This window comes from Lepus europaeus, chromosome 17 (genome assembly GCF_033115175.1).
Source record: "Lepus europaeus isolate LE1 chromosome 17, mLepTim1.pri, whole genome shotgun sequence".
Taxonomy (NCBI): Eukaryota; Metazoa; Chordata; class Mammalia; order Lagomorpha; family Leporidae; genus Lepus; species Lepus europaeus.
Genome location: NC_084843.1, coordinates 14,566,199 through 14,593,732, shown reverse-complemented (window position 1 = coordinate 14,593,732; position 27,534 = coordinate 14,566,199). Strand labels below are relative to the sequence as shown.

At 36.1% G+C, this 27,534-nt stretch overlaps 1 protein-coding gene across 2 annotated transcripts in view; it reads left to right on the top strand.

Annotated features, from left to right (window-relative positions):
• Positions 1–27,534, top strand: part of ATRNL1 (attractin like 1) — a 792,651-nt gene that overhangs the window by 380,234 nt on the left and 384,883 nt on the right. The window contains exons 26-27 of one of the 2 annotated variants that reach the window (XM_062214397.1): positions 4,806–4,884; positions 19,153–19,218. In XM_062214397.1, coding sequence (XP_062070381.1) covers positions 4,806–4,884; positions 19,153–19,161 — 88 coding nt within the window. In that variant the 3' untranslated portion in view covers positions 19,162–19,218. Of the gene's footprint in view, positions 1–4,805; positions 4,885–19,152; positions 19,219–27,534 lie in introns of those variants that run through there. The other variant, XM_062214395.1, reaches the window with a different exon arrangement.

Sequence of the window (27,534 nt, the reverse complement as noted above, 5' to 3'; positions counted from 1 at the left end):
AAGGGGACCATTCTCAACCTCTGGCAGGTTTTTTTTTTTTTTAAACCTCTATATTGTACATAGTTCTGGTGTTAAATATAATTTATCCAATATTCAGAAATCACTATACATCTAGTCTGCCTAAGTAGATAATCTAGCTTCTGTAAATTTCAGTTCTTTCATATATAAAATTAAAGAGTTTTGGTGGCAGTGTCTGTGTGTATTGTAACAGTATTACAACATTCTAACATAGTAAATGATTAGAGAACTGAAAGGAATTATTTTTTTCAACAAATACTTTTCTGTTGTGTAAAATGGATAAGTAAATATGGCTAAATCTGAAATTTCTGAATTATTTGTTTAACAGGAATAATGGTATGGAAGTATGGTAGAGACAACCACCTTTCATCTTGGTGGCATTAATGGTCACTAAAGCACTGAGCATATTTACTATCTTGACTAGTGGGGGCAGTTTCAGACATTGCCACTTGTTTTTTTCCACTATAATTGCTCTTACACTATAGGCCAGGGATACAGTGTGGGGGTGACTTCAGCTTCCTTAGATGTCAAGTAAAGTTAAATATCCAAAGCCAGGGGAAATCACTAGTGGATGGGTCCGTAGAAGCAGTTAGCCCACTATAACCCAGAAATTAGCCAGGATTTGTTTTCTGTGCCCCCTACCCCCAGTGTCCCAATTCTAATAAGGAGCCACAACAACATTTGAATGTTGGGGAATCTGTGTCACCTCTTTTTGTCCCTTCTATCCTTGTTTTCAGTAGTACTCACAATGTCTTTTCATTGACCTTGCTCAGTGAGTATCCCCATGTATAACTGTATATTTTTTTGTAATCTATTTATTTACTTGAAAGTAGAGTTACACACAGAGAGAAGGAGAGGCAGAGAGAGAAAGAGAGGTCTTCCATCTATGGCTTCACTCCCCAGATGGCCACAATGGCTGGAGCTGCGCCAATATGAAACCAGGAGCAAGGAGCTTCTTCCGGGTCTCCCACGTGGGTGCAGGGGCCCAAGGACTTGGGACATCTTCTAATGTTTTCCCAGGCCATAGCAGAGAGCTGGATCGGAAGTAGAGCAGCCAGGACACAAACCAGTGACCATATGGGATGCTGGCACTGCAGGCAGGCGGCGGCTTTACCTGTTACGCCACAGCACCAGCCCCTAACTGTATATCTTGAAGTATATGGTATAAATCACTTTATTGATCATTTTATACACTTTTGAAGATATTTTGAGTCCTTTCTTCTGTAGACACGGCCACTTATTTAGGCAATGGGAGCTGGATTTGAAAATAGCTCAAGTCTGGGAACTGAGCAGAAGAACTTTCTACTGAGACAACAACCTTAGCCTCTTATTCCTCTGTTCATACTTAAAATAAAACCAAATGTTAAATAGGACACAGTGCCTTATTAATCATCCTCAGTAACTCTTTTTGGTCCAACACTCCTGGCAACTTCTCTAGCCTTTTTACCAAGGTAATGGTAATTGTGGCTCCTGGTTTTGGCAGGGAAGCGCTGACACCTGGTCTCTATTACTTGGGCCCGCATCATTTCATGGCAGTTCTCTGACTGCCTTTCCCCTCCTATTTTTCAGCTCTGGAACCAGAAGAGGGCCAACACTAAGTGTCTTTATGATTCTGTATTCTTAATGGGATTGTCGAATGGTGTGTACCTTGGACCCTCCCATGGAATATAAGCATCTAGTAGTTCTTCTGGCCTTATACAATATATCCATTCCAGCATATTCCCCTCTTCAGCTTTATGTTCCTTTCCTCTCTGAGGGCATTTCAAGTGTTACTAGTTCATTTTTTTAAAATTTATTTGACAGATAGAGTTAGACAGTGAGAGAGAGAGAGAGAGAGAGAGAAAGGTCTTCCTTCCGTTGGTTCACCCCCCAAGTGGCCGTGTCAGACAGAGCTACACCAATCCAAAGCCAGGAGCTAGGTCCTTCTTCCTGGTTTCCCAAGTGGGTGCGGGCACCCAAGCACTTGGGCCATCCTCCACTGCCTTCCTGGGCCACAGCAGAGAGCTGGACTGGAAGAGGAGCAACCGGGACTAGAACCCGGAGCCCATGTGGGATGCCAGCACCGCAAGTGGAGGATTAACCAAGTGAGCCATGGTGCCGGCCCCATTCATTTTGTTTTGACCAGTGCTTTTTCCTGGCTTCTGAGAGTCATTCCAGCAAGTTTGCCCAATCTCCTTGAGTCCTCAATAGGATATTACATCTCTTAAGGTATTGAAATTATGCATCAAAATATTGTTTTATTTATCCAGTCTTATGTTTCTTCTCCCTTGATCAAATATCACCAAAATCCAAATGTAGTCATAATCCCATGTGTCCTACCCACTCAGTATATCACAGCTAATTCTCGCTGTTGTGTCAAGTTTGCAGTCTGTTCTCTTATAAAACCCACATGGGTTAGCCTGGGATTTAATCCTTCTTATCAGTCTGGTCACTAGCAGATGAAGTAGTGGTAGGTTTGATATTTACACCTGTTGCCTCAGAGGGACGAGAGTTCAGTGTGTTTTTGCATGGCAGGAGTGTAGTTATTACAGGCGAAGGGAGCTGTGGAAGCAACATCATTAGAAACACCCATCTACATATTCCTGTCCCATATTTCAGGGCTTCCCAGAAAGCTAGAAAACAGACCTTGGGGTCTTGTACTTAGCCAGTGCTGCTTCTTGATGGCCATCAGTCTCTCACTATTCCTGTGCAGGTATCAGTAACAGTAATCAGCTAACTCCACTATTCTGAAAGTATTTTCTCCCATCATTTGAATGCTTAAATCACTGCACCCACTAAAGTGTCTGCTCCTTAAGGACATTTTCTCTGGTCACCACTGGTGAAATCTTTAGCACTTTAAGCCTCTTATCACGAACTGTCTGTGCTCTGCCTACCAACATTGGTAGTGGCCTCTTGGCCTTCCAGAGAACAAACCAATTCCCCAAATCCATATTTTTTTTTAAGATTTATTTATTTATTGGAAAGGCAGAGTTACAGAGAAGCAGAGAGAGAGAGAGAGAGAGAGAGAGAGAGAGAGAGAGAGGTCTTCTGTCTGCTGGTTCACGCCCCAGATGGCTGCAATAGCTGGAGCTGTGCCACTTCCTCCAGGTCTCCCACGCAGGTGCAGGGGCCCAAGGACTTGGGCCATCTTCTACTGCTTTCCTAGGGCATAGCAGAGAGCTGGATCAGAAGTGGAGCAGCCAGGACTAGAACCAGCACCCATAGGGGATACTGGCACTGCGGGCCATGGTGTTACCTGCTATGCCCCAGCGCCAGCCCCTTTTTTTTTGAAAATGAGAGTACATATTTTATCTGGAAGCATTTTTATAAAACAAATTCAATCATCAATGTGAAATTTCTAGTACAGCATCTGAAATGTACTCAACACTCAATGCATAAATGTTAGAATAATTATCACTGAAGTTTAAGGTCTTCTGATTCAAGTGAGGCAGAGGTAATGGAAAAAACTTTTGAGGACTTACTTTTTAAAAAAATGGAAAGTATCAAAAATTGCCACTGCATAGTAGTGAATCAATTGACATATATTGTGTTATCGATTAAGGATGAAAACCAGAGATTTTCTTTGTAATGGCTAATGACCAGTAAATTTGTATAGTGTGCGGTCTACTCATCTTCAGGTCTCCTCATAGCATAATCTATGGCTATAGCACAATAGGAGATAAAATAAACAGTGATATAAAGTTGGGACTGATTAATCAGATTTACTTAAGTCTGTTATTGTGAGATTTGTCAGTCTCAAATTGGTGCTAACAAAATACTATGTATTACCATACCATATTGCCTATGATACTTAAAATATTAGGCCATATTTAACTGAATTGTTTCCTTTTTTTTTTTTCTGAAACACTAGTATATATTGGGTTCTCAACTTCAGTAATATTGACTTTTTGGAGTGGTAAGTCTTTGTATTTGGCAGTGTTCTGTCCATTGTAGGATGTTCAGCAGCATCCCTGGCCTTGCCCACTTGGGGTGAGTTACACTCGACTCCTAGTCACAACAATCAAAATTGTCTGTAGATGTTGACAAATTACCCCTCGGAGCAGAAGGCAAAAATCAGTTTTGGTTGGGAACCATTGGAAGATGCTCATAACAAATATTTATTAATAACAAATGGGCCGGCGCCGTAGCTTAACAGGCTAATCCTCCACCTTGCGGCGCTGGCACACCAGGTTCTAGTCCCGGTTGGGGCACCGGATTCTATCCCGGTTGCCCCTCTTCCAGGCCAGCTCTCTGCTATGCCCCGGAAGGCAGTGGAGGATGGCCCAAGTCCTTGGGCCCTGCACCCGTGTGGGAGACCAGGAAAAGCACCTGGCTCATGGCTTTGGATCAGCGCGATGTGCTGGCCGCAGCGGCCATTGGAGGGTGAACCAACGGCAAAGGAAGACCTTTCTCTCTGTCTCTCTCTCACTATCCACTCTGCTTGTCAAAAAAAAAAAAAAAAAAAGAATGAACAGTTTATAAAATTGCCATGTTTTAGGACTCATAACAGCATTTTAAATAGATTTTAGTTGCTTCACAAGACTAATGAAATTATAAATTTATATTCTTTCTGACAGGAAATCTCAGAAATAAACCATACTGTGTATCAAGAAATATAGTTTTTTGTAACTGTAAACTTTGATTTTAGTTGAGAAAATATTATAAAAACTATAAATGTGTTCTATTCAAATTATTTACTGAGACAGAATGATTACATCTGTGTAGTTTTTAGTCTTCCATGTGCTTTTAAAATCTCAGTACATATTTCAAATATGTTGGTATCAAATTTATTTGTATTTATTTTCCAGTTGTTTTTTATCCTTGTTACTTGTGGCTGCTGTGGTATGGAAGATTAAACAAACTTGTTGGGCTTCTCGACGTCGAGAGGTATTGGTGATATTATTTAATCTTTAAGCAAACTTGGGTCTTTGGTTAATTAACAAGCTTTTTTTAAAATGCATATTTTAAGATCAACTTTACATAGTAATATTGAACAAATCGATCTAGTTTTTTTTCTTTAATGTTTTAGAGCAACCTTTACTGTTGTCATTTTAATTCAGTACCTATAGGAGTTTGGTTAGTTGCAAAGTTTTTATTTTAGTAGTTTTAGAATGTATAGTGAATTCAAATATTCTCAGTTAAATTTGATGTAATACTCTTTATTTTCAGTATTTAGTTATGTTCTGAAACTTTTTTTGTAAATTTATCTATTGCACTTTAAAAGAAAATTCAAAGTAATAAACATTAATAATTTTTATTTTTAGAAAAATTTTAACTCCTAGAAATTTACTGTAATATTCTTTTTTGGTAATCAGACCATTTCCATGTATTGATATCTGATGATTATTTGATTGATAAATATGTTTAAATAACACATCAATTTGATGCATTTCTGTAACAGAATTAATCATGTAAGTACCTTATAATCCTAAAATTGATAAACAGTATTACTTTTATAAAACACCAACTGATGACAGCATTATATTAGTAAACAGTTTCTTAATTTTGTATGTATTAGTAACTAAAAGGAATAAAAAAACACAATCATCTGAGTAGCAAAATATCCAGTAGATTTACTATTCTATACCTCAAGTAAGGAAAAAACAAGTTTCTGTTTTTATTAATATTCTTAGTATTATTATTGTAAGTATTTTTTTTGTTGCATTGACCAGTATATTTCTGCTTGTATAATTTTTCATATGATAAAGATCATACTTAAAATATCTAAAAATAATTCAGTGTATTCTAGGCTGCAGAATCAGTGAATGGCATGTTTCTCTTATTTATTCTGTCTTTAAACATCTATCAAACTGAGGAACTATTTTGGTAAACTTGAGCCCCTCCAATAAATCACTCATCTAAATCTTCTTTACCTCTCTCATTTTCTATATTGATCAGTGCAACATCAATGAAAATTTCCCCATGACGGGGGAAACTCATTTAAAAAGTGCTTATTAAATGTAAATATGTAAATATTTGGCAAAAAGTGAATTTTGTATGAAGGTAAACAAACTTCTAAATGTGTTAGGTGATATATTAGAGCAAAATTCAAGATTGAGGAAGGAAGAAAACCCACAATTATGACAAGCTTTATGTAGGTCTGCGATAACACAATGGGGCGCGTGACTGTGTAGCAAACCATTGAAGAAATCGGAGTCTAACAAGGAATGAATTTTCCAAATACATTATAGTATGCACTATAAAAAAGTATAAAAGTATAGTATTTCAATATTTACAAAATTTATGATCTAACTTTAATAAATATAGTGAAAAAATCAATATATAAATCTGCTATCAACTAGCATCTGAATATGATTAAATGGCCTAGTTGAATTTTCTTACCTCTAAAAAGAAAGTTCGTAATATCCCAATGGTGGTCTTGAGAGCCCTGAAAATGTTTACATGTGCTAGCTACAGTGAACAAATAATGCAGGTATTCACTGTATGAAAACCTAGTAAGACTGTTTATTTACTTATAATATGTTCACTTTCCCCAAAATGACAAATTGATATTTATTAATATTATAGTAATAGTAATGCTGTTTGTTACATATTATTCAGGTGCTCTGAAAGGTGATTGTAATTTAAATATATTGAGTATGAACTTATCTTTTGAGTGGAAGTCAAAAATTTTCAAAATATCTGTTGTACAAGGAAAAAAAAAGGAAGAACTAACCAAGGAGAATTAGAGTAGGGACCACTGGCCAATTCTAATCTGTGTTTGTAAATAGTACTATGTTCTCAGAATATTCCCCTAATATACTATTCTTCTTAGGATGCTCTGCTTTCTAAAGCTCATTTAAGTGCTGGTTCATTCCTTAAAGGAGTTAATAAAGTTAATATTAACTTGCTACCACTACCAGAATAAAAACAAATCTTATTGAGAGTTCATGTTATATAAATATGTTAAAAATATTTTGAGTGCTTTCTTGAAATTTAATTTTACAAATTTCCTTTAAATGCAAAATCCTAAATGTTTTAGAAATCATTCCTATATTTGGTGTTCAAAGTAAAGATGGTGTGTGGAACATGTTTTCTCTCTCCAAAACATTAAGATATCAGCTACCATGAACTTCAGAAGGCACATATGTAGAATGACAATTTATCTGTATAGTTAATGAAAATTATTTAAAGGCTTCTTCCTTAGAATTTTTTTTAATTTTGTTACAATCATACTACATGTTTTTGATATATAAGAACTGTTTAAAATAATCTTTGAACACTTAAAAATATATGACATTAATTTAGCCAGGCATATTGCTTTTTAAATATTTGAAACCTTAGTTTCTCACAAACGCATATATTGGTGTGGTATAATATTAATATCAAAGGCTTTTTATTGATGTTATGCTTTTTAAATAATACACCTGAGAATGCAGAGTCTCTTAAAAGCAGAACAAAAAGAATGAAACCACAATGGATTTCAATTTTGCCATTACAACTTTATATAGGAGCCCCAAATTTATTTCTATGGTAAACCTGTTAAGAAGATGAAAGTTTTGCTTTGAGCTATGCTAATGAATGGAAACAATAAGTGGATATTGATCAGTAAAAATATTATGGTACACTAAAGGGATGAATTCATTTATATAGCTTATTCTTTTCACAGAGGTATTGAAAACATTTACCTTCATTGGCACATTCAATTTTAGTTAGTTTTCATGGTACCAAAATATTTAACGGGAGAAAATATGTTAAAGGAATCTCTTGAAATATTTCATACTTAATTTCTTATTAAACTGGAATTTTAATGTTTATCAAGGTATTATATTATGCATAGAAATGAATGTTAATCATATTTTTATTAGAAGAGTGAAAATATCATGAAAATGTTAATAACTAAAAGAAGTTATGTTTTTTCAATTCAAAATGTCTATTCCCACACTTTTTGAGTTGTTTAACTGTAATTTATCTCAATTAAAATCTGACTGAAAAGTCCATAGACAAAAGATAGGATTATTTTTACATCAACTTTGTATTACTAGTGAGTATGTGTATTTGAATAATCACTACATTATTTATGCCTGCTGTTTTTCTTTCTTCAATTCTTCTTTTAAACTTATAGTTCTTTAAAATTTTCAAAATGTATTAACATAGAATATTATCATATTTTAACCTCTTTTAGTATATTATCCTTATGTTTAAAAATCAATATAAAATTAGCTAGTATAAAATGATTAAAGTTCTGTACTTGATATGCTACTTCCCTAAACATTTCATAATCAAAAAGTATAAAACCTAGTTTTGAACTTATGATTTCAACATACAGTTTGAATTTAAAATATTAAGCTATTACCTCTTAAGGAGCATTATAGTAGCTTTGAGTAACAAATTGCTTTCTAGAGGTAAATGCATTAGTTAGTTCTTTCTTTATATACATAATTATTTTATGGCCATAAAGGTAGACAAGAAATAATAATATCATTAAATTATACTGTATTAATAATATTTCATGAGTAAATAATTTATGATATAATATTCTCAGAGGTGCTAAATTTCTGGCACGTGGGTTCTCATCTAAATGTTATTAATGCAGTGCAGCCGTGTTTTACAAATTGAGCTACTCAATCTCGTTTAGACACTCAACTTATTTATTGAGAAGGAGTGGGTGCAGGGTGAAGATAGTAATGAAAAATATTATTTGGGCTTGAGAAATTAAAACTAATTGAATATATGTTACACGTGGCTTTTTGTAGAATTTCTTAGTACTACTAAATCTGTTTCATATACATGCTTATAAAAAATTATTACTACAGATTAAACTCAAATGTCTTTTGAAAATTTTTATTAATATAAACAGAAGAGATTAATTTATATCATAGGCACCATTCTAAGAAGATAACCAGGCTTCCCTCTTTCCCACTTCTTCCATCAATCTTCCTGCTTCCCAGCTTTCTTTTTTGTCTTTTCATTTTTGCAAAGACATGCTTTCAATCCACTCTATAATCACAGGCTTAATTCAGCACCATAATATTCAACAAGTTAAAAGAAGGAAGACCACAGTTCCACAGGAGTATAAGCAAGGGCTAAAGACAATAATCATATCACAGGATATCTGCTTAATTCCTATACATTTTTTTGTATTCTATATTAACTGACATATATCAGAGAAAACATGATATTTTTCCTTGGCTTATTTCACTAAGCATATTGATTTCCATTTGCATCCAATTTGTTGCAAAAGACAAGATTTCATTCTTTTTATGTCTGAGTAGTATTCCATGGTGTATATATACCGTATTTTCTTTAGTCATCAGTTGATGGATATTTGGGATGATTCCATATCTTAGCTATTGTGAACTGAGCCACAATAAACTTGGGGGATACAGATAACTCTTTCATATGCCAATTTCATTTTGTTTGGTTAAATTCCTAGGAGTGGGATGGCTGGGTCTTATGGTACATCAATTTTCAGATTTCTGAGGAATATCCATTCTGACTTCCCTGATGGTTTTAGTAGTTTAGATTCCCACCACCAGTGTATTAGGGTACCTCTTCTCCACATCCTCACCAGCATTTTATTGTTTTTTTTATTTTTGAATGATAGCCATTCTAACTAGGGTGAGGTAAACCTCATTGTGGTTTTGACTTGTTTCCCTCATTGCTAGTGTTCCTGAGCATTTTTTCATGTAATTGTTGACCATTTGAAATTTCATCCCTTGGAAAAAATGCCTTTTCATGTCCTTTGCCCATTTCTTAACTGGATTATTTATTTTGTTATTGTTGAGTTTTCTGAGTTCTTTATAGATCCTGCATATTAATCCTTTATCAATTGCATAGTTTGAAAAATATTGTATCCCATTCTGTCAGTTGCATTTTATTGAGTGTTTGCTTTGCAGTATCAGAAGCTTCTTAGATTCATGCAATCCCATTTATCTATTTTTGCTATGATTGCCTGTGTAATTTCAAGAAGTTATTCCCTGGGCCGGCGCCATGGCTCACTAGGCTAATCCTCCTCCTGTGGCGCTGGCACTCTCGGTTCTAGTCCCAATTGGGGCCCCGGTTCTGTCCCGGTCGTTCCTCTTCCAGTCCAGCTTTCTGCTGTGGCCCGGGAGTGCAGTGGAGGATGGCCCAGGTCCTTGGGCTCTGCACCTGCATGGGAGACCAGGAGGAAGCATCTAGCTCCTGGCTTTGGATTGGCACAGTGTGCCGGTTGCAACGCGCCAGCTGTAGCAGCCACTTGGGGGGTGAACCAACGAAAGGAAGACCTTTCTCTCTGTCTCTGTCTCTGTCTCTCTCTAACTCTGCCTGTCAAAAAATATAAAAGTGAAAAAAAGAAGTTATTGCCTATGCCAGTGTCTTGCATAGTTTCCAATGTTTTACACAAGTAATTTGAGGTTATCACGTCATGGATTTAGGTCCTTGATCCATTTTGGGTTGATTTTTGTTTAAGGTATAAAGCAGGGATCTTGTTTCATACTTTCTCCCACATAGGTCATCACAGCATTGTTTGTTGAATATACTTTCCTTTCTCCAGAAAATGATAAAACTCTTTTGTCAAAGATTAGTTGACTCTAGATTAATGGATTAATTTCTGGGGTTTCTTTTTTTTTAATTTTTATTTTTTTTAATTTTTAATTTTTTTAAAAATTTTTTTGACAGGCAGAGTGGACAGTGAGAGAGAGAGACAGAGAGAAAAGTCTTCCTTTTTGCCGTTGGTTCACCCTCCAATGGCCGCCGCGGCTGGCGCGCTGCGGCCGGCGCACCGCACTGATCCGATGGCAGGAGCCAGGTGCTTTATCCTGGTCTCCCATGGGGTGCAGGGCCCAAGCACTTGGGCCATCCTCCACTGCACTCCCTGGCCACAGCAGAGAGCTGGCCTGGAAGAGAGGCAACCGGGACAGAATCCGGTGCCCTGACCGGGACTAGAACCCAGTGTGCCAGCGCTGCAAGGCGGAGGATTAGCCTAGTGAGCCGCGGCGCCGGCCAATTTCTGGGGTTTCTATTCTATACCTATTACTTAGAAAAATTTCAGATATTCAGAAAGCCTATTATAATACATTTTCAATTAATGTTAGTCAACTTAAAAATAACTTGATATATCAAACATGTATGGGAGCACAGGGGTTCAGAGTTAATGATTCTTGCCCTGTAAACCTGTTCCCAAATATCTTATTAATGTAGTGCTTGTATTTTGCTCAACAAAGGTGAATTAATCTCTTATGATATTCTAGGCATATTGACAAATCCTGAGGATATAAGAGAAAGACATGGACTTCATTTTAATAATTCATGACTTTAATGCATTTCAGTAGGAATCACACATGTGCACGGGAGCATTTGGACTTAGTTTATTATGATTATCCATATGGGTTTGCAGTATATTAAGACATTTTTGGAAATGAAATTAGTAATAGAAGTAAAAGTGAACTGTTACATAATTACATATAGAATTAATTTTTTTAGAGGGCTGGCGCTGTGACATGGTAGGCTTAGCCTATGCCTGCAGTGCCAGCATCCCATCTGGGAGCTGATTTGAATCCTGACTGCTTCACTTCTGATCCAGCTCTCTGCTTATGACCTAGGAAAGCAGTGGAAGATGGCCCAGATACTTGGGTCACTGGTCCCATGTGGAATAACCTGAATAGGCTCCGGGCTGCTGCCTTTGGATCTGCTCAGCTCGGCTGTTGCAGCCACGTAGGGAGTGAAGCAGTGGATGTAAGACCTCATTCTCTGTCTGCATCTCTGTCTGTAGCTCTGCCTTTTTAAAAAAGGATTAATTTTTTAAAAAATCCTCAAAACCAAGAATGATTTGAATTCTTTTTGGTATACATATAGTATGAAAAATTTACCTAAAAATCATAATTTTTAAGTTCTTATATGTTATTGTATTTTCCATTAAACCCACTTTAAAAAAATGTATTTTATTTATTTGAATAGCAGAGCTACAGAGAGAAAGAGTGATAGAGAGAGCAAGATCTTTCATCCACTGGTCCTCTCCTTAAATGGCCACAATGATGGGCATGGGCGTGGCCTTAGCCAGAAACCAGGAGCTTTATCTGGGTCTCCCATATTGTTGCAAGGCCCATGCAGTTGGGCCATCATCCACTGCTTTCCCAGGTGCATTAGCAGGAAGCTGGATTGGAAGTGGAGCAGTTGGGTCTCGAACTGTTGCTCACATGGTATATCAGCATTGCAGATGGTGGTATAACCTGCCAAATTACATGCCAGACCCTAGAACTACTTATTTAGATAAAATAATGAATGGTCAACATTATTGATTTGCACTAAAGAAAGTTTAATTTGGTTAAGGAAAACATCTGACATGCCTTATATACTGAGATAAATTTTGTGTTTGTGTCTGATTTGTATATGAGTATATGTATTTTATACTGAAAATAATTATTGTAACATAGAAATTTAATTTAACTGAATATCCTATGTTTTTATTTGCTTAATTTAGCAACCCAGATCCATTATAAATTCTTCCCCTGGAACTGAGGGGTAGGTTCAACCCATAAAGTCCACATTGATTTAGTGAAGAGTAAAGAATGTTTATCCAAAACAAAATCTTAATTTGTTTCACAACAAGGGGGAATTATAAAGGGGAAGAAAAAAATAGAAGGTTCACTTTGTGTACTACCAAACAAGATTAAAAGAAATACTATCTGATCTGATAATAATATTTCTAAAAATATGTCCTAGAAATATATACCTCCTTCCCTTTACAAAGTATATTCATTAAAAGATGTTTATAGAGGGATTTTTATATATCAAACTAATTTTATTCATTCAAAAAGATTCTTTTTTTTTGACAGGCAGAGTGGACAGTGAGAGAGAGAGACAGAGAGAAAGGTCTTCATTTTCCGTTGGTTCACCCTGCAATGGCCACCGCGGCCAGCACACTGCAGCCGGTGCACCACGCTGATCCGAAGCCAGGAGCCAGGTGCTTCTCCTGGTCTCTCATGCGATTGCAGGGCCCAAGGACTTGGGCCATCCTGCACTGCACTCCCGGGCCACAGCAGAGAGCTAGACAGGAAGAGGAGCGACCAGGACAGTATCCGGTCCCCTGACCAGGACTGGCACCGCAGGCAGAAGATTAGCCTATAGAGCTGCTGCGCCAGCCATCAAAAAGATTCTTGAAATAAATTATGTTTTCTTACAGTGGGATAGTATGTAACTTAAAACAAAGAATGAGGTGAACAAATATATATTACTATGAAAGTTTTCCTTCATTCAGTAAATATTTATGGAAGAATTATTATTGTCGCAAGAAGCAAGCACATTTTGGACAGATATGGTAGTGAATAAGAAAGACCTCCAGGCCAAAATGTTACAGATCTAAATCTATATTATTAACTAGAAAATGCAGGGTGTAGGTTTTATGATATGTATTTATTGCGTAAGGCTCTCTCTCTCACACACACACATCCATTATATGTATCATAATTTGAAGAGAGTCACCAAGATTATTTCTGTGCCTGGAAATAGTATTTAGTAAAGAAGTATGACTGTGTTACTTCATAATTATTTACAGACACGTACAGGAAACAGGATCTAACATTTTGGAGGTAATCATTTGCACAAAAATACTTCTTAATCCTTACAATAAAATATATTTCCCTTTTACCTATGTAAGGAACATAAAAAGAATTGAGGGCAGTACTCATATATTAAAACTAGTAAATGGGCAAGCTATAATTTAAAACTGAATCTTTCATATTCAACATTCGAACACTTTCTACCACACAAAGAACTTCGAAGATATCTTGTGATTGAACAGATTTGATACCCATTTAACAATTTATAATGGCTCCTGTTAGGAAGAGTTGAAGATCGGTGCATCCTCACGTGGGACACCAAAATGTGAGGAAAAGAAGCGCAGAACAGAGAGGAGGCAGTGTACGAATTTACAGCCAGACTGTCTTTATTTAGAGAAAATGCTTTGGTAGAACTGGGTGGAACATGTGGCAGAAGGCCCTGACCCTAGGGGCCTGGCCTTTTTATATTTTAGGAGGGCTAGGAATGGGGGTGGGGTAGCAAGCAGAAGGGAATTCCTGGAACTGGTCTTTCAAGTGTTCCAAGCAACTGGTCTTTCAGGTGGCCTTTGTGGGTGGGGTATGAAGACAATAGGGTGTGGGACCCAATTGAGATTCAAGGGCAAATGTTTATCTATCTTTTGGGCAATGAGCAAGAGTGGCTGAGGCTTAGGTCCCTGTTCCATCAGAACCTATGCGTCTATTTGTTATGGTGATATACATTGTATTTCATCTATTAAATCACAATCAAATATATTATCACTCACAAAGAAAGAATGCCTATTCAGCTATGGTACGTACTTTCTTACCACCAAGAAAATTTATTTTAAAATTACTGAAAGAGCTCTAAAACACTTGTATAGACATAGATTTTTAGCATATTCACATTTAAACATAGAAAGAATAGTGAAGGACCCTAATCCCCGCTGGGTCCTTTAGATCGCGACCCCAGACATAAAAATCCTCAGACCAGACGATGCAAATGCAAGAGGAGGCTTTATTTACGTTTTGCGCAAAACGGATCCCTCCCTCCTGAGAGAGTGAGGTACTGGACAAGGGTTACAGGCAGTATTTAAAGGCAAAAACCACAAAGTTATCTTAAGCAAGTGAATACAAAGGGGAAGGGGTTTTTGTTTACAGTAATTTCACTTATCTTAGTATACAGCAGTCCTGCTTATCTCAGTACACATCAGTTTTACTTATCTTAACCATTGCACAAGGGGGGTTTCCAAACTGCTATTCCCTGTTATCTGCTAAGTTGCAGTTTCCCAGAAACTAACTGACCTTTCTTGAAACTTCCTAGTTTTTTAGCAGGTAAATTTTCAGAAGTCCTTCAAATAGAAGCAAAGTAAATCTGTTAAGGTGTTATTAAAACTTGTTCACTTTCATAGTATAATTTTTCACAGCATAGTTGAAAAAATGTTTTTGATTGTTTTACATAGTATCATTTTTGTGAATAGTCCAGTTTGCTTGTGTGGGCCATGACAACCACGTCATAACTGTCATCTGGCAAGCACTAGTTGTGCAGTGTCATTGATTATAAAAGAATCTGATTTCAGAGATATTAGATGTGAAGAAATGTGTCTTAGAATCAATAAAATATGGTAGGGTCTACTTTATAAGGTTCTTAGCATGCAGTTACTGAATGTTAACTGTTCACCCACTGCCTATTACTTATGAGGCTTCAATAAATGTAGATGCTACGGTTGTTGATTTTGTTGATGATTAGCATTATATCCTACATTAATATTACTAATAGCAAGTCCTTGGAGTACTCTTCTCATCGATATCTACTCTAAGTGGTCCTCAATCTAGAGAGCCCTTAGAGTCATCTGTGGATGTTTAAACAAGTTACACTCACTCATATGCACATATCCTTTCCTGTCACCCTGCCTTCCAGTCACCCAAGGGCCTATGGAATCAGAATTTCTGTACGTGAGGCTCAGCCCAGTGCATTTATATGTATTTATTTATTTTCAAAAAATTATATATATAAATGTTACCAGAGAAGCAGAGGGTCCTTGTCTTGTGCAAGAAAGAAAAAAAAAAAGAAAGAAATTAGATATGAATAGTGGAAGGTGGCTGTCATTGAAATCGAGAAAAACTAAGTGATTGTGAGCTCCAGGAAACTGAAGAAGGATACTGCATGAAAATGGATGGAGTTATCAGTCATCTCAAGGCTGCTGGTGTCTCTACTGTCATCTCTGGAGTTGGCACCAACTTCCAAACCTTACTCAAGAAGAGATGTAAAACTTGACCAATGACAAGCAAAAAGATTGCATATAAGATTTTTACATTTCCACTGTGTACATCAGTATCTCATTTTACAATAGGCATGTCTAGTGACTGGTCTTACTTTCTACTATCATTCTCTAAAAGAAGGAAACAAGACTGCTCAGAGAAACAGTTAATTCTAGGACTGAGGAAGGAAATATATAAGATGAATCTGGAGTTTCTATTTTTTTTTAAAGATTTATTTGTTTGAAAGGCAGAGTTACAGAGAGGCAGAGAGAGAGAGAGACAGACAGACACATACCCTGGTCTTCCACACACATACCCTGGTCTTCCATCCACTGGTTCACTCCCCAAATGGCCACAATAGCAGGAACTGGGCTGATCTGAAGCCTGGAGCTTCTTCCCGGTCTCCCATGTGGGTGCAGGGGTCCAAGAACTTGAACTATCTTACACTGCTTTCTCAGGTACATTAGCAGGGAGCTGGATCAGATGTGGAGCAGCTGGAACTTGAACCTGTGCCCATATAGGATACTGGCACTGCAGGCCATGGCTTTACCCACTATGCCACAGAGCCAGCCCCAAGTCTGGAGTTTTTTGAACCAAAATATAAACATGTAGACACACATACTAACAGCAATAACAAGGGGAGTATGTTGAAGAGACAAAGGAGCTATTGGAAAGAGCTCTCAATGAACAAAACTGGGGAATTTGAGCCATAAAATAATGTGATATTATATTATAAGCCATAGTATAAAATAATATCCATGAGTTCATATTAATATAAACAAGTGACTAAATGAAATAAATTAGTATAATACAATGGCATTATTTCATGTAGAAGAATTCTAGCTAATTTATATAACTACCTCACTCTCAATAAAGTGGGGCAATACTTTCCATTCTTTAAATGTGGGCTGAATATAATGTAAATTTTAAGCAAACAATATAATATGAAATGAAGTTTTTAAAAAATAAGTAAATTTGGGTGAGGATTGTTGTGCAGCGTGGTAACCACAGCCTGTGACACCAACATATCATGCCTGAGTTCCTAGTTCGAATCCTGGCTTTTCCACTTCCATCTAACTTCCTTCTGGTGCACATCCTGGAAGGCAGCAGATGATGTTCAAAGCTTAATACTGTGATGATAGTTGTACAGCTTTATGAATAAACTAAATACCAAACTGAATACTCCAAAAGCATTAATTATATAGTATGTAAACTTTAAGTCAAGAAAGCCGTTAAAAAGGAGAGAGTCAAAGAAACTTACAGGTAAAACTTCCATCTGCTGATTCACTCCCCAAATGCCTGCAGTGGTCAAGGCTGGGCTGAAGTTGAAGCTGGGAGCCAGAATTGCAGATATGTGTACATTCCATAATTCATGATAGTTCCCTTTAACAGTGACATTCAACCAAAGAGGGTATTTCAAATAGTATAATTAGGAAAAAGGTTTACTCTGTTTGATTTGGTTATCCTCTTTAGAAATGCAGTTCTACTTTGCTTCTCAGCTCCAAGAATCAGAACACTATTGGAAATCATGCTAAACTGGCATTTGGCATGCACTGTTCTTATCTAGAAGGTGCCTGTATTTCTGCTGTGTTGTATATTTATTTTTAAATTCTTTTGATGCTGGTATAATCATGGTATAATTTCATTGTCATTCATTGGAATAATTGTGCATTAAAATGTTTATTCATTTTAGAGGCAGAGAGACAGAGAAATAGAGATAGATATGGGGCTATTGACAAAGAGAAACTCCCATCCTTTGGTTCACTCCTCCAATGCCTGCAATGATCTGGACTGGGCTGAAACCCAGGAGCTGAGAACTCAGTCCAGATCTCCTACATGGGTGGGAAGCACCCAATTACTGGAACCATTACCACCGATTCCAGGTTCTGCAATCAACAGGAATTTAGAGTTAGGAACTGGAACCAGGAGTTGAATCAAGGTACTCTAATATGGAACTTTGGCATTCTAACAGAGATCTTAATTGCTAGGACAAATGGCTGTGCCTGATTTGCACATTTTAATTGTGATATTTAGGCAAACCATTATTATAGTATATTGAATGAACATGGAATTATATTCACTTACTAATCTGATATTGAAAATATTTACTACTATAGTATACTAACTGTTGGAATATAAAATCCATTGTTGTTGTAACCAATATCAAGTATTTGTATATTTTGAAGAAGGGCAGTCAATTAAAGCTCAATTCTTTATTCCCACAACCCACGCAAACTCATTTTGTATGGACAATTAGTTCTTGTTCCTTGAGTAGCGAGAGATGAAGATGATTTTTTTCTTACATTTCTTTTTTCTAGCATGTTTTTCTTTGTGCATACATAATCAGTATTAACATGCATTCCTTTTCTAAATTATTATAACCTATTTACAGATTTTTGCATTTTACTAAAATTCTGATAATTGATCATTCTATATTGTTTAGAACTCTAATATCTTAACGGTATTTTAAAGATGAACATTTTAACCATCTTAAATTATTTCGCAACCATTGTTCAGAAGTCAAAAATGTATGAACCAATACCATGATACATCACATTTTGACCATTTTGTATCCTTATTTGTCCTTACCATTTTTTATTCATTGGAATAATGTACTTAGGATATTCTTTTAGAGAGAACTTTGCAGAATTCCAACTCCCCATCCAGCTATGTAATTCTGAGAAATATTTTTTAAAATAGTACATCAGTGGAGTACCTCTCATGGCTGTTAATCAAGTTTATATTAGTAATAAAAAGAAAATACCTGGGTATTTCAATAAGAAATTCAGCACGCAGAAAGCTAAATTGTGGTCTCAGAGGGTTAAATTAAAAGGTGGCAAACTGCTAAGATTCTTTGAAATATGAAAGAATTCTTTGAAATATGAAAATAAAGGGAGAACAGTAATAAAAATTGGCTTCGGTTACTTTTCATTTAAATGAAATGCACATTTATACACACTAGATAGGACTTCAACAGTTGAGGAAAAATAGTAAAAGTTCAGTTTATTTTGGTACAAAAAGAAATTCATAGGGCCTGTGTTGTGGCATGGTGGGTGAAGCTGCTCCTGTGACGCTGGCATCCTATTTGGAGCACCAGTTCATCTTGGCTGCTTCTCTTCCTATCCAGCTCCCTGTTAATGCTCTGGGAAAAGCAATGAAGGGTGGCTCAAGTGCTTGGGCCCCTGCCATCCAAGTGGGAGACCAGGAAGAACCTCCTGGCTCCTGGCTTCATCCTGGTCCAGCCCTGGCCTGGTCCTTGAGGCTATCTGAGGCATGAACCAGAGTATCAAAGATCTCTTTCTCTCTGTAATTCTGACTTTCCAATAAATAAATAAATAAATAAGTCATAAAAAAATAAAAGAAGCAATAGAAAAAATAAAATTCATGCAGTTTTCATAACACATATTTTAAAAATATTTATTTATGTATTTGAAAGACAGAGTGACAGAGAAAAAGGGAGATGCTGAAAGAGATGTTCCTTCCACTGGTTCACTACCCATGGCTGCAATGGCAGGATCTGCAACAGGCCTAAACCAGGAGCCAGAACTCCACCTGGGTCTCTGATGTGCATGGCAGGGGCTCAGGTACTTGGACTATCTTCCATTGCTTTCCCAGGTGAAGTAGAAGGAAGCTGGATTGGAAGCTGAGCAGCTAGGACTTGAACCGGTGCTCTGATATTGGATTTCCATGTTGCAGAGAGCACTGAACCTGCTATGTCACAATGAAGACCCTGTATAATATATATTTTTCACAAACTTTTTGAAGATACCCTCCATATACATGAATTCCCAATACTCTTTGTATCAAAATAAACTTTTTATTTAATCCATTTTTCCACAGATGTTTTGAAGTACATGTGTGTATGTTAATAACTAGTTTTATGTTGGTGTAGAAAGTATATATTATTGTATGGTGATTGTATTATCCAATTATAGCTTTTACCATATTATTCTGTTAAAAATGATGCTACTTATGGCACGCAAGTACTGGTCTTCCACTTGATCCTTTAAGAATAAATTGTATTTACAACTTTGACCCTAATTTCTTGCTTTGGAAATTGATTATGATAAATTTAAAATACAGACTTTTGAAATAGTCATAGCTCATTTGCTTATGGATGATATTATCAAGCAAAATATGTAAAATTGTTATTAAAGGCCTAAAACAAAATCATATGTTTTAAGAATTTCCATTTTGATTATATTAATTTTAATTATAGTTGTCTATTAAATTTTCTACTAGTATAACTATATTTTTCAAGTCATCAGGATAAGCTAGCATTAACTTCCGTAGGCATACAAGTTAGCAAGATCCTGCTTGGTCTGATTCTTTCAAAGTGCCTTAGTGAAAGTTTTAGCTTATTTCTCTAAGTTCATCTTAAAGTACTGATATTGTGGACTCCAGTGAAGACTGTAACTGAAACATTATCTTTGACTTTCAAAACCCATACGTAATTGTTTAAAAAATTTCATATAAGGCCTATGGTTTTCTTTTCTTTTTTTTTTTTTTTTGACAGGCAGAGTGGACAGTGAGAGAGACAGAGAGAAAGGTCTTCCTTTTGCCGTTGGTTCACCCTCCAATGGCCGCTGCGGTAGGCACGCTGCGGCCGGCGCACTGCGCTGATCCGATGGCAGAAGCCAGGTGCTTCTCCTGGTCTCCCATGGGGTGCAGGGCCCAAGGACTTGGGCCATCCTCCACTGCACTCCCTGGCCACAGCAGAGAGCTGGCCTGGAAGAGGGGCAACCGGGACAGGATAGGTGCCCCAACCGGGACTAGAACCCGGTGTGCCGGCGCCGCAAGGTGTAGGATTAGCCTAGTGAGCCGCGGCGCCGGCCTTAAGGCCTATGGTTTTCTAATCAAAGTTAGAAAAATATGCTATTCTTAGAAGCTGGCTTTGTATTACAAATTACATTATTTTAAAGATTTATTTATTTATTTGAAAGAGTTAGAGAGTGAGGTAGAGACAGAGAGAGAGGTCTTCCATCCGCTGGTTCAGTCCCCAGGTGCCTGCAACGGCTGGAGCTGCGCCAATCCAAAGCCAGGAGCCAGGAGCTTCTTCTGGGTCTCCCACGCGGGTGCAGGGGCCCAAGCTTGGGCCATCTTCTACTGCTTTCCCAGGCCATAGCAGAGAGCTGGATCAGAAGAGGAGCAGCCAGGACTAGAACCGGTGCCTTTATGGGATGTGGTGCTTCAGGCCAGGGCTTAACCTGCTGCACTACAGCGCTGACCCAACATTAATGTTTCATATGAAACATTTGTCAAATAGATGTATAGAACTTGTTACTGCTTTCAGAGTAGTTATTTGACTAGCAGATGAGCTAACATAAATTAAGCTGTAAATCAATATTGCTTCCTTTAGATAATTAATGATTTATGTATAATTTTGGTAATTTTATCTTAGTATTGATATGTTACAGAAAATTGTTTCCTATATAAAAAGTGTTTTGAAATGTGAAATCTGATGAAAATGAACTATTATTTTAGGAAAGTAGTGCTTAATGATTACTACTAATGCTATTGAAAAGTTGGGGACTTGGAATGGAATATGTAAGGAAGCTAAATAAAAATCTCTATGGAATACTCTGGGTTATTATATCAATCAGTTGAAACAAATGAAACTGTCAAAGTACTTAGAGTGGTTTTTTTCTTATATTTACTATATTTAGGAACAAGGCTGTTGTTATTATATTATGTCATTTACTTTAAGTTAATGTATGCATTAGTCCAATAAGTTCATAAGATACACTAAGGTTAATAAGTGTGGATGATTGTGTCTGTAGGTATTCTGCCCAACACAGACCCCACAAGGCTGCCCAAGAATTCTGGGCTTCAACACATTTATGTCCAATTAATGGTACTTTCATTGGTTAATCATACACTGGTTCCCAGCAACTGAAATCCTGTTTCATAGAAGATATGGTAAATGCCCAGCCAGGTAATACAAAAAGTATTTGTCAAAAACCTTCTATTTGCTTAACCTACATTTTTCAGCAGCTACTCAATATTGGGTAAACAACTTTACTGCTTTTAGTTTTAAAACTGACAATTTCAGAGTTTTTTTTTTTTTTTAAGAATATAAAATTGTAGAATCTTGTGGTGATTGAAAACTTATTTGCTAGGTGTTATTATCCAGAATATTAATATCCCAGATCACAGTTTAGTAGTCTTTATATTTAGTAAATTAAGGCTAATGCTTTTTAGACTACTTTTTTTTCCTTTAATATGTGTGATAAAATGAACTGCTGTGTTTCAGTTATTACTTGAGGTATATTGGGATAATTTTTTTCCAGATGAAAACATATTTCATTTGTTCCTGGAATTTAACTCAAAATTAGAGTTTGCCTAGTGAAATTTGTTTTCCATTTAATTTTCTGGTTCTATTAAATCAAGAAAAACTTATATTAAGTAAAAATATATATCAAATAATGTTGTCATGGATGTCATGCATGTCAACAAACTATTAAAAGACGAGAATTAAGATTCATTTCACTGTTTCTGTATTTGTTAATAGTTTTCATCTATTTTTAAACTAAAACTTTCATCATATACTGATTCAAATTCGATATAGAGGTATACTTTTTGACCAATAGAGAAATATATATATTTTTTTATTTTATTAGCATTTACTCATTTTTTTCTGTGTCCTAATTAGCAAATTGCCTGCTCATTACAGAACAACTTGGAGGTATTATAATAACACTTGGTTTAATTAAGATAGTGAAAACCAATTAAATTCTCCAGAAAATGCTAGCAAGGAGAATAATGCATTATAAGTTACAATCACAATGTCTGTGATCTCTTTTTGTTTAACCTTTATAGTCTTGCTACCTGATGAGTGAAATGGTTGGTGGCAGCTTGAGTATTATCATCCTTTATCTAGTTGTTACTCTACTTAATATGCCTCATTACTGTGCATAGAATTACTTTTTATTTTTCTTAAGATAAATGTTTGTTGGATTTCAAATGAAGGTGACTTTGATATTGAAAGCTGGCGGTTGACGATAACAGTGGCATAACTTTTTATAAATGTGAGTACATAGAATCATGTCTGGCAGAGGTTATTGTCATACATAGTAATTGGCCAGCATACTTTGCGCAGGCTATTAAATTGTAGTGATATGTGTTTTTTCAGCTAGAGGAAAAAGAGGATATTGTAAGACCTTTCTCAATATTGAAGTTCACAAGAAACAGAATAAATTGTAATTGACTTCATCTTTTTTATAACAAAAATTTAATATTGAAAGTAAACTTAATAATCTGAATAAAGGAGTGCTAAAAATGCTTGATTTCAAGATAAGATGTCCAATTATGAAAGCTATGTTCTGGTATTTTGTTTATTAAAGATTTTAAATACTAGCACCATCAGTTTGGTGGCAATATTTTCAGTTAATATTAATCATAAAGCATATACATTCACATATAAAGGAATTGGATGTTTCCCTAAATTTCTTCGGAATGCTTTTTATTCCTTATTGGGAGCTTCCTAATTGTCCCTTCTTGGCACCCAACCACCTTACAGTTTGGCCGTCTCAGGAGAGAGACCTGAATCAGGGAGAAACAGCACTGCTAGACAATGATTCCCTCTGATATAGTAGGGCCTCCTGATGACATAGGGTATGAGGTGTGTGGGGCCTTCCAGTCCCAGGGAACCCTTACTTGAGCTTCTAGCTGGTTAGAGCCGACCTAGCACCCAAGCTGACACCAAGGGAGGCAGAACTTCCTGGTTAACATAATGAATTTTTGGAGGGAATTCCATGTTACTTTAAGCCACTAAGTTATTTCACACAGTAACTTAAACTATATAAAAAATCATTTGTTTGCTGTTAATTTGGGGCAGCTTTTAGCAGAGATACCTCATCTCTGTCTCAAATGGCATAAGCTGACACAGCTTCACTGGGGCTGGACAGTCTTCTACAAGAAGCTTCACTGTGGACTAGTTTTGGCTAAGGGGTTAGGTGAGGCTGTTGGCTTCAGTTTTCCTCCTCACCAGCCTATCCACATGACTGCTAATTTTTCTTACAGCACGACAGCTGAGTTTTAAGAGGAGAGAAGTGATAGATGCTAATCCTCTCAAAGCTGAGCCTGTAACTGTCATAGAATCATCCGCACTGTATTGTATAGGAAAAAGTAGTATTGGACCAGCTCAAACTCAAAGGTGTGGCAAACCCAGTTGTGCTACCTCTTCATGGAAACAGGGTTGGGCAGTTGTTTACTCTTTAATGCTTAAATGTTAGATTCAACTTTTTTCCAGGTTGTTTTTAACACAATTAATTTATTTATTCGATTTTAATTTCTAATTAGTTTTTAACAGATTCAGTGTGCTTAGTTTATACAGTTCTAAGAATATAGTGGTATTTCCTTCTTCCCTACCTCCCATGCTTTTTCCTTGCCCTTTTTTTTTTTATTTTTTTAGTTTTTGAGATAACATTTTAAATGTACATTACAGTACAAAGGCTTAATACTTCACCAAATAAGAAGTTTAACAAGTAAAAAACAAAAAGACCCTAGTTTACTGGGGATATATACAGTGGCAATAAACAGTAGTTGAATGGAGAAATGACCATTTCACCCATATACCATAAATTTCAAAGCAATCACAGATCATTAAAACTATAATAGTATAACATTCTTAACCATTGGTTTCACAAAGGTATAAAACAAAAAACTATATTTGCAGCAATACTGATATATACATACATTTCTTTATTTTTTTCTCTCTCTTTTTTTTTTTTTTTTTTTTTTAATTTTAGCTCCCTTACATAAGGGACAACATGCAGTATTTGTCTTTCTGGGTGTGCCTTATTTCACTCAACGTGATGTACTACAGTTTCATCCATTATTTTGCAGATGGTTGAATTTCATTTTTCGTAGCTGAATAATATTCTGTTGTATATATGTACACCACATTTTCTTTATGCATTTGTCTTATGAAGGACACTTTGGTTGATTCTAAATTTTGGCTATTATGAACAGTGCTGCGGTGAACATGGTGGTACAGGTATCTCCTTGATACATTGTGTTCAAGTTTTTTGGGTGTATACCCATAGTGGAATTGCCAGAACATATGGCAAGTCTATTTCTAGTTTTTTAAGAAAAACTGTTTTTCACAGTGGCTACACTAATTTCCATTCCCACCAACAATGTATAAATGTTTCCCTTTGTCCACATCCTCACCAGCATTTGTTACTTCCTTTTAACACAATTCATTAACAAATTCTTGACACCTAATATTTTGAGATGCTCTTACCAGCATGTTCTGAATTCCTGTATCTCCCTGGGTTTTCTAATTGGCTCTATTGCTCCATTTGGCCATATGCCACTATCATCTTATTGGAAATATTGAGATTTTACAATATATTTCCTGTCTAATAAGCTAATTACTTCTCATTCTCCTGTGTTTATAGTATTACTCATTATGATATAATTATTTTTCTGAATTGATTTTATATTCAGTTTATGGAAAAAATAGATTGTTGATATATTTATTCATACAATTAAGATTATAAGTAATTTTTGTGGAACTGTTACCTTTATGATTTTGAGTGTTCTATTCATATACTTCCTATACGTAATCTTAATCATAAAATATATGCTGATTGTTATAAAATTATATTATTTATAAAATTATAAAATTCTATTTTATATGATAGGTTTTTTTTAAGATTTATGTATTTACTTGAAAGACAGAAAGAATTAGAGAGGAAGAGAGATCTTCCATCCCCTGGTTTACTCCCAAATGGTTACAACTGCCAGCACTTTGCCAGGCTAAAGCCAAGAGCTTCATCCTGGACTCCCACGTGGATGCTAGTGAAATCAGACATGGCCCCCCAAAATTTATAAAAAATGTGGCCCATTAAAGTTCCCTAGAAATGCTATCTGGGGTGCCACATATGCTACCAGATTTGGGGTGCCATACGATTTCACCATATGCTTACTAATAAATCCCCAATATTAATAAGCCCGAAAGGGTTCTTGCCTAATATTTAGAGGAGAATTCTAAATACCGGCACAGATAAATGAGGCAGCACGGTACGTTTTAGGTTTTTATTTAGTGTGAGAGTTATCTAGGAAAGTGAGGCTTTAGTTCAGGTAGGGGAAAGGGGAAAGTCTGGAAACTAGGGTAGCATCCATACCACTCAGAGAGCAGGCCAAAGCCACGTGCAGCAAGCACCTTGAGCTGCTATCCACCACTTATCATGGGCAGCAAAGCAGAGGCAGAGAGAGTTTTGGGACCCCTCCTTGCCTTTTTATATATTTTCCACAAGGGAGTGGCTTTTGGGCAGGTGGCCGCTCAGGTATGGTCAGGTAGAGCCTGATGTCACATGGGGGCGTGGTGGGGGTATCAGGTAGGGTGCAAGGTCACACAGGGGCATGGGGAAGGTATCAGGTAGGGCGTGAAGTCACACGGGGGCGTGGCGAAGGCGTGGTCTTCCAGCTCACAAACCTAATCAATTTTAGCCTGTATGCCTGCCTACTTCGCTAGGGGCCCAAACTCTTGAGCCATCTTTTGCTGCTTTTCTCAGGCCATGAGCAGGGAGCCAGACCAAAAACGAAGCAGTTGGGACCCAAGCTGGTGCCCATAGAGTGTGTCAATATTGTAAGCAGCAGCTTTACCCGCTATGCCACAACACTGGCCCTTATGAGGCACAGTTCTTTGTGTTAACATCTGTTCTATTTTTGTGTTGTTAAGGAATTATTTTAAGTTTCCCTGAAATAGATTTTGCACATTCTCTTTCAAGTTTACAAATATAAACATAAACAGAAAGGTTATTGGTTTATATTTATTTAATATGTCATATGTTAACTTTATAGTTTTTTGTGAAATTTTTATTGTTTGTAATGGGTTTCTTAGCTTATCCTATGGGTTTTCTAAGCATACAGTCATACAAATTAAAATAGGTTTACCTATTCCTTGCTAATGCTTATACCTCAGATTTATTTCTTTGTCTAATTGTACTGGGATAATATGTAGTATAATGTGAAATAATAGTGTGATGGTAGATATCCATGCTTCGTTCCTGATTTTCATGGAAATGTCTCCAATCCTGCCCCATTAAGTTAGATGTTTTGGGCTTTTTGAATTGATTGAATAATGTATTTTTCTTCAAAATAGTATTACATTCTATTGCTAATTTTTATTAAGTGATTTTATTGATAATTTATATTGTATTTGATCAAATATCTTTTCAGTATCTGTAGAAACATGTCAGTTTTCTTTTTACATCAAATAATATGTTACATGATAATAACATATTTTCTAATATCTAACCTCCCTTGTGATAAATCCTCAAAGTCCTGGTAAATTATTTTTTAACTGTGTTACTTGTTTCCTCTTGCCTTTTAAATTTAAATTTTGCATCAAAGTTTATGATTGGTCTGGGATTTTCACTTTGTGTGTATTCCTTTTTCAGCCTTTAGTTTTAATATTAACACTCATTTCACAAATGACATTTGGAAACATTCCTTCTCATTTTCCGCTCTGGAATAGTCTACATATCATTGCAATTGCTGTTATTTAAAGATTTAGTAGAATTACTCTGTCAAAATGTTTGAACTGCTGCTTTTGGCAGTCAGTTTTGATCTGTTTTTTTTTCTTCTGTGGAAGTTGTTAGACTCTTTTTGTGAGAACTATCTACTTTATTCAAATAATTTTAATTATTTGCATAGCATGTTGAATAGATACAAACTCATAAAACAATAATTTATTAGTCAAAGTTAAGTTAGTGCTAAAAAACAGGAGTTTAAATAGAAATTTCTATGTATTTGTGGGTTAAAACGCTATTCTAAATAATCCCTGAGTTCAAGATTATATCACAAT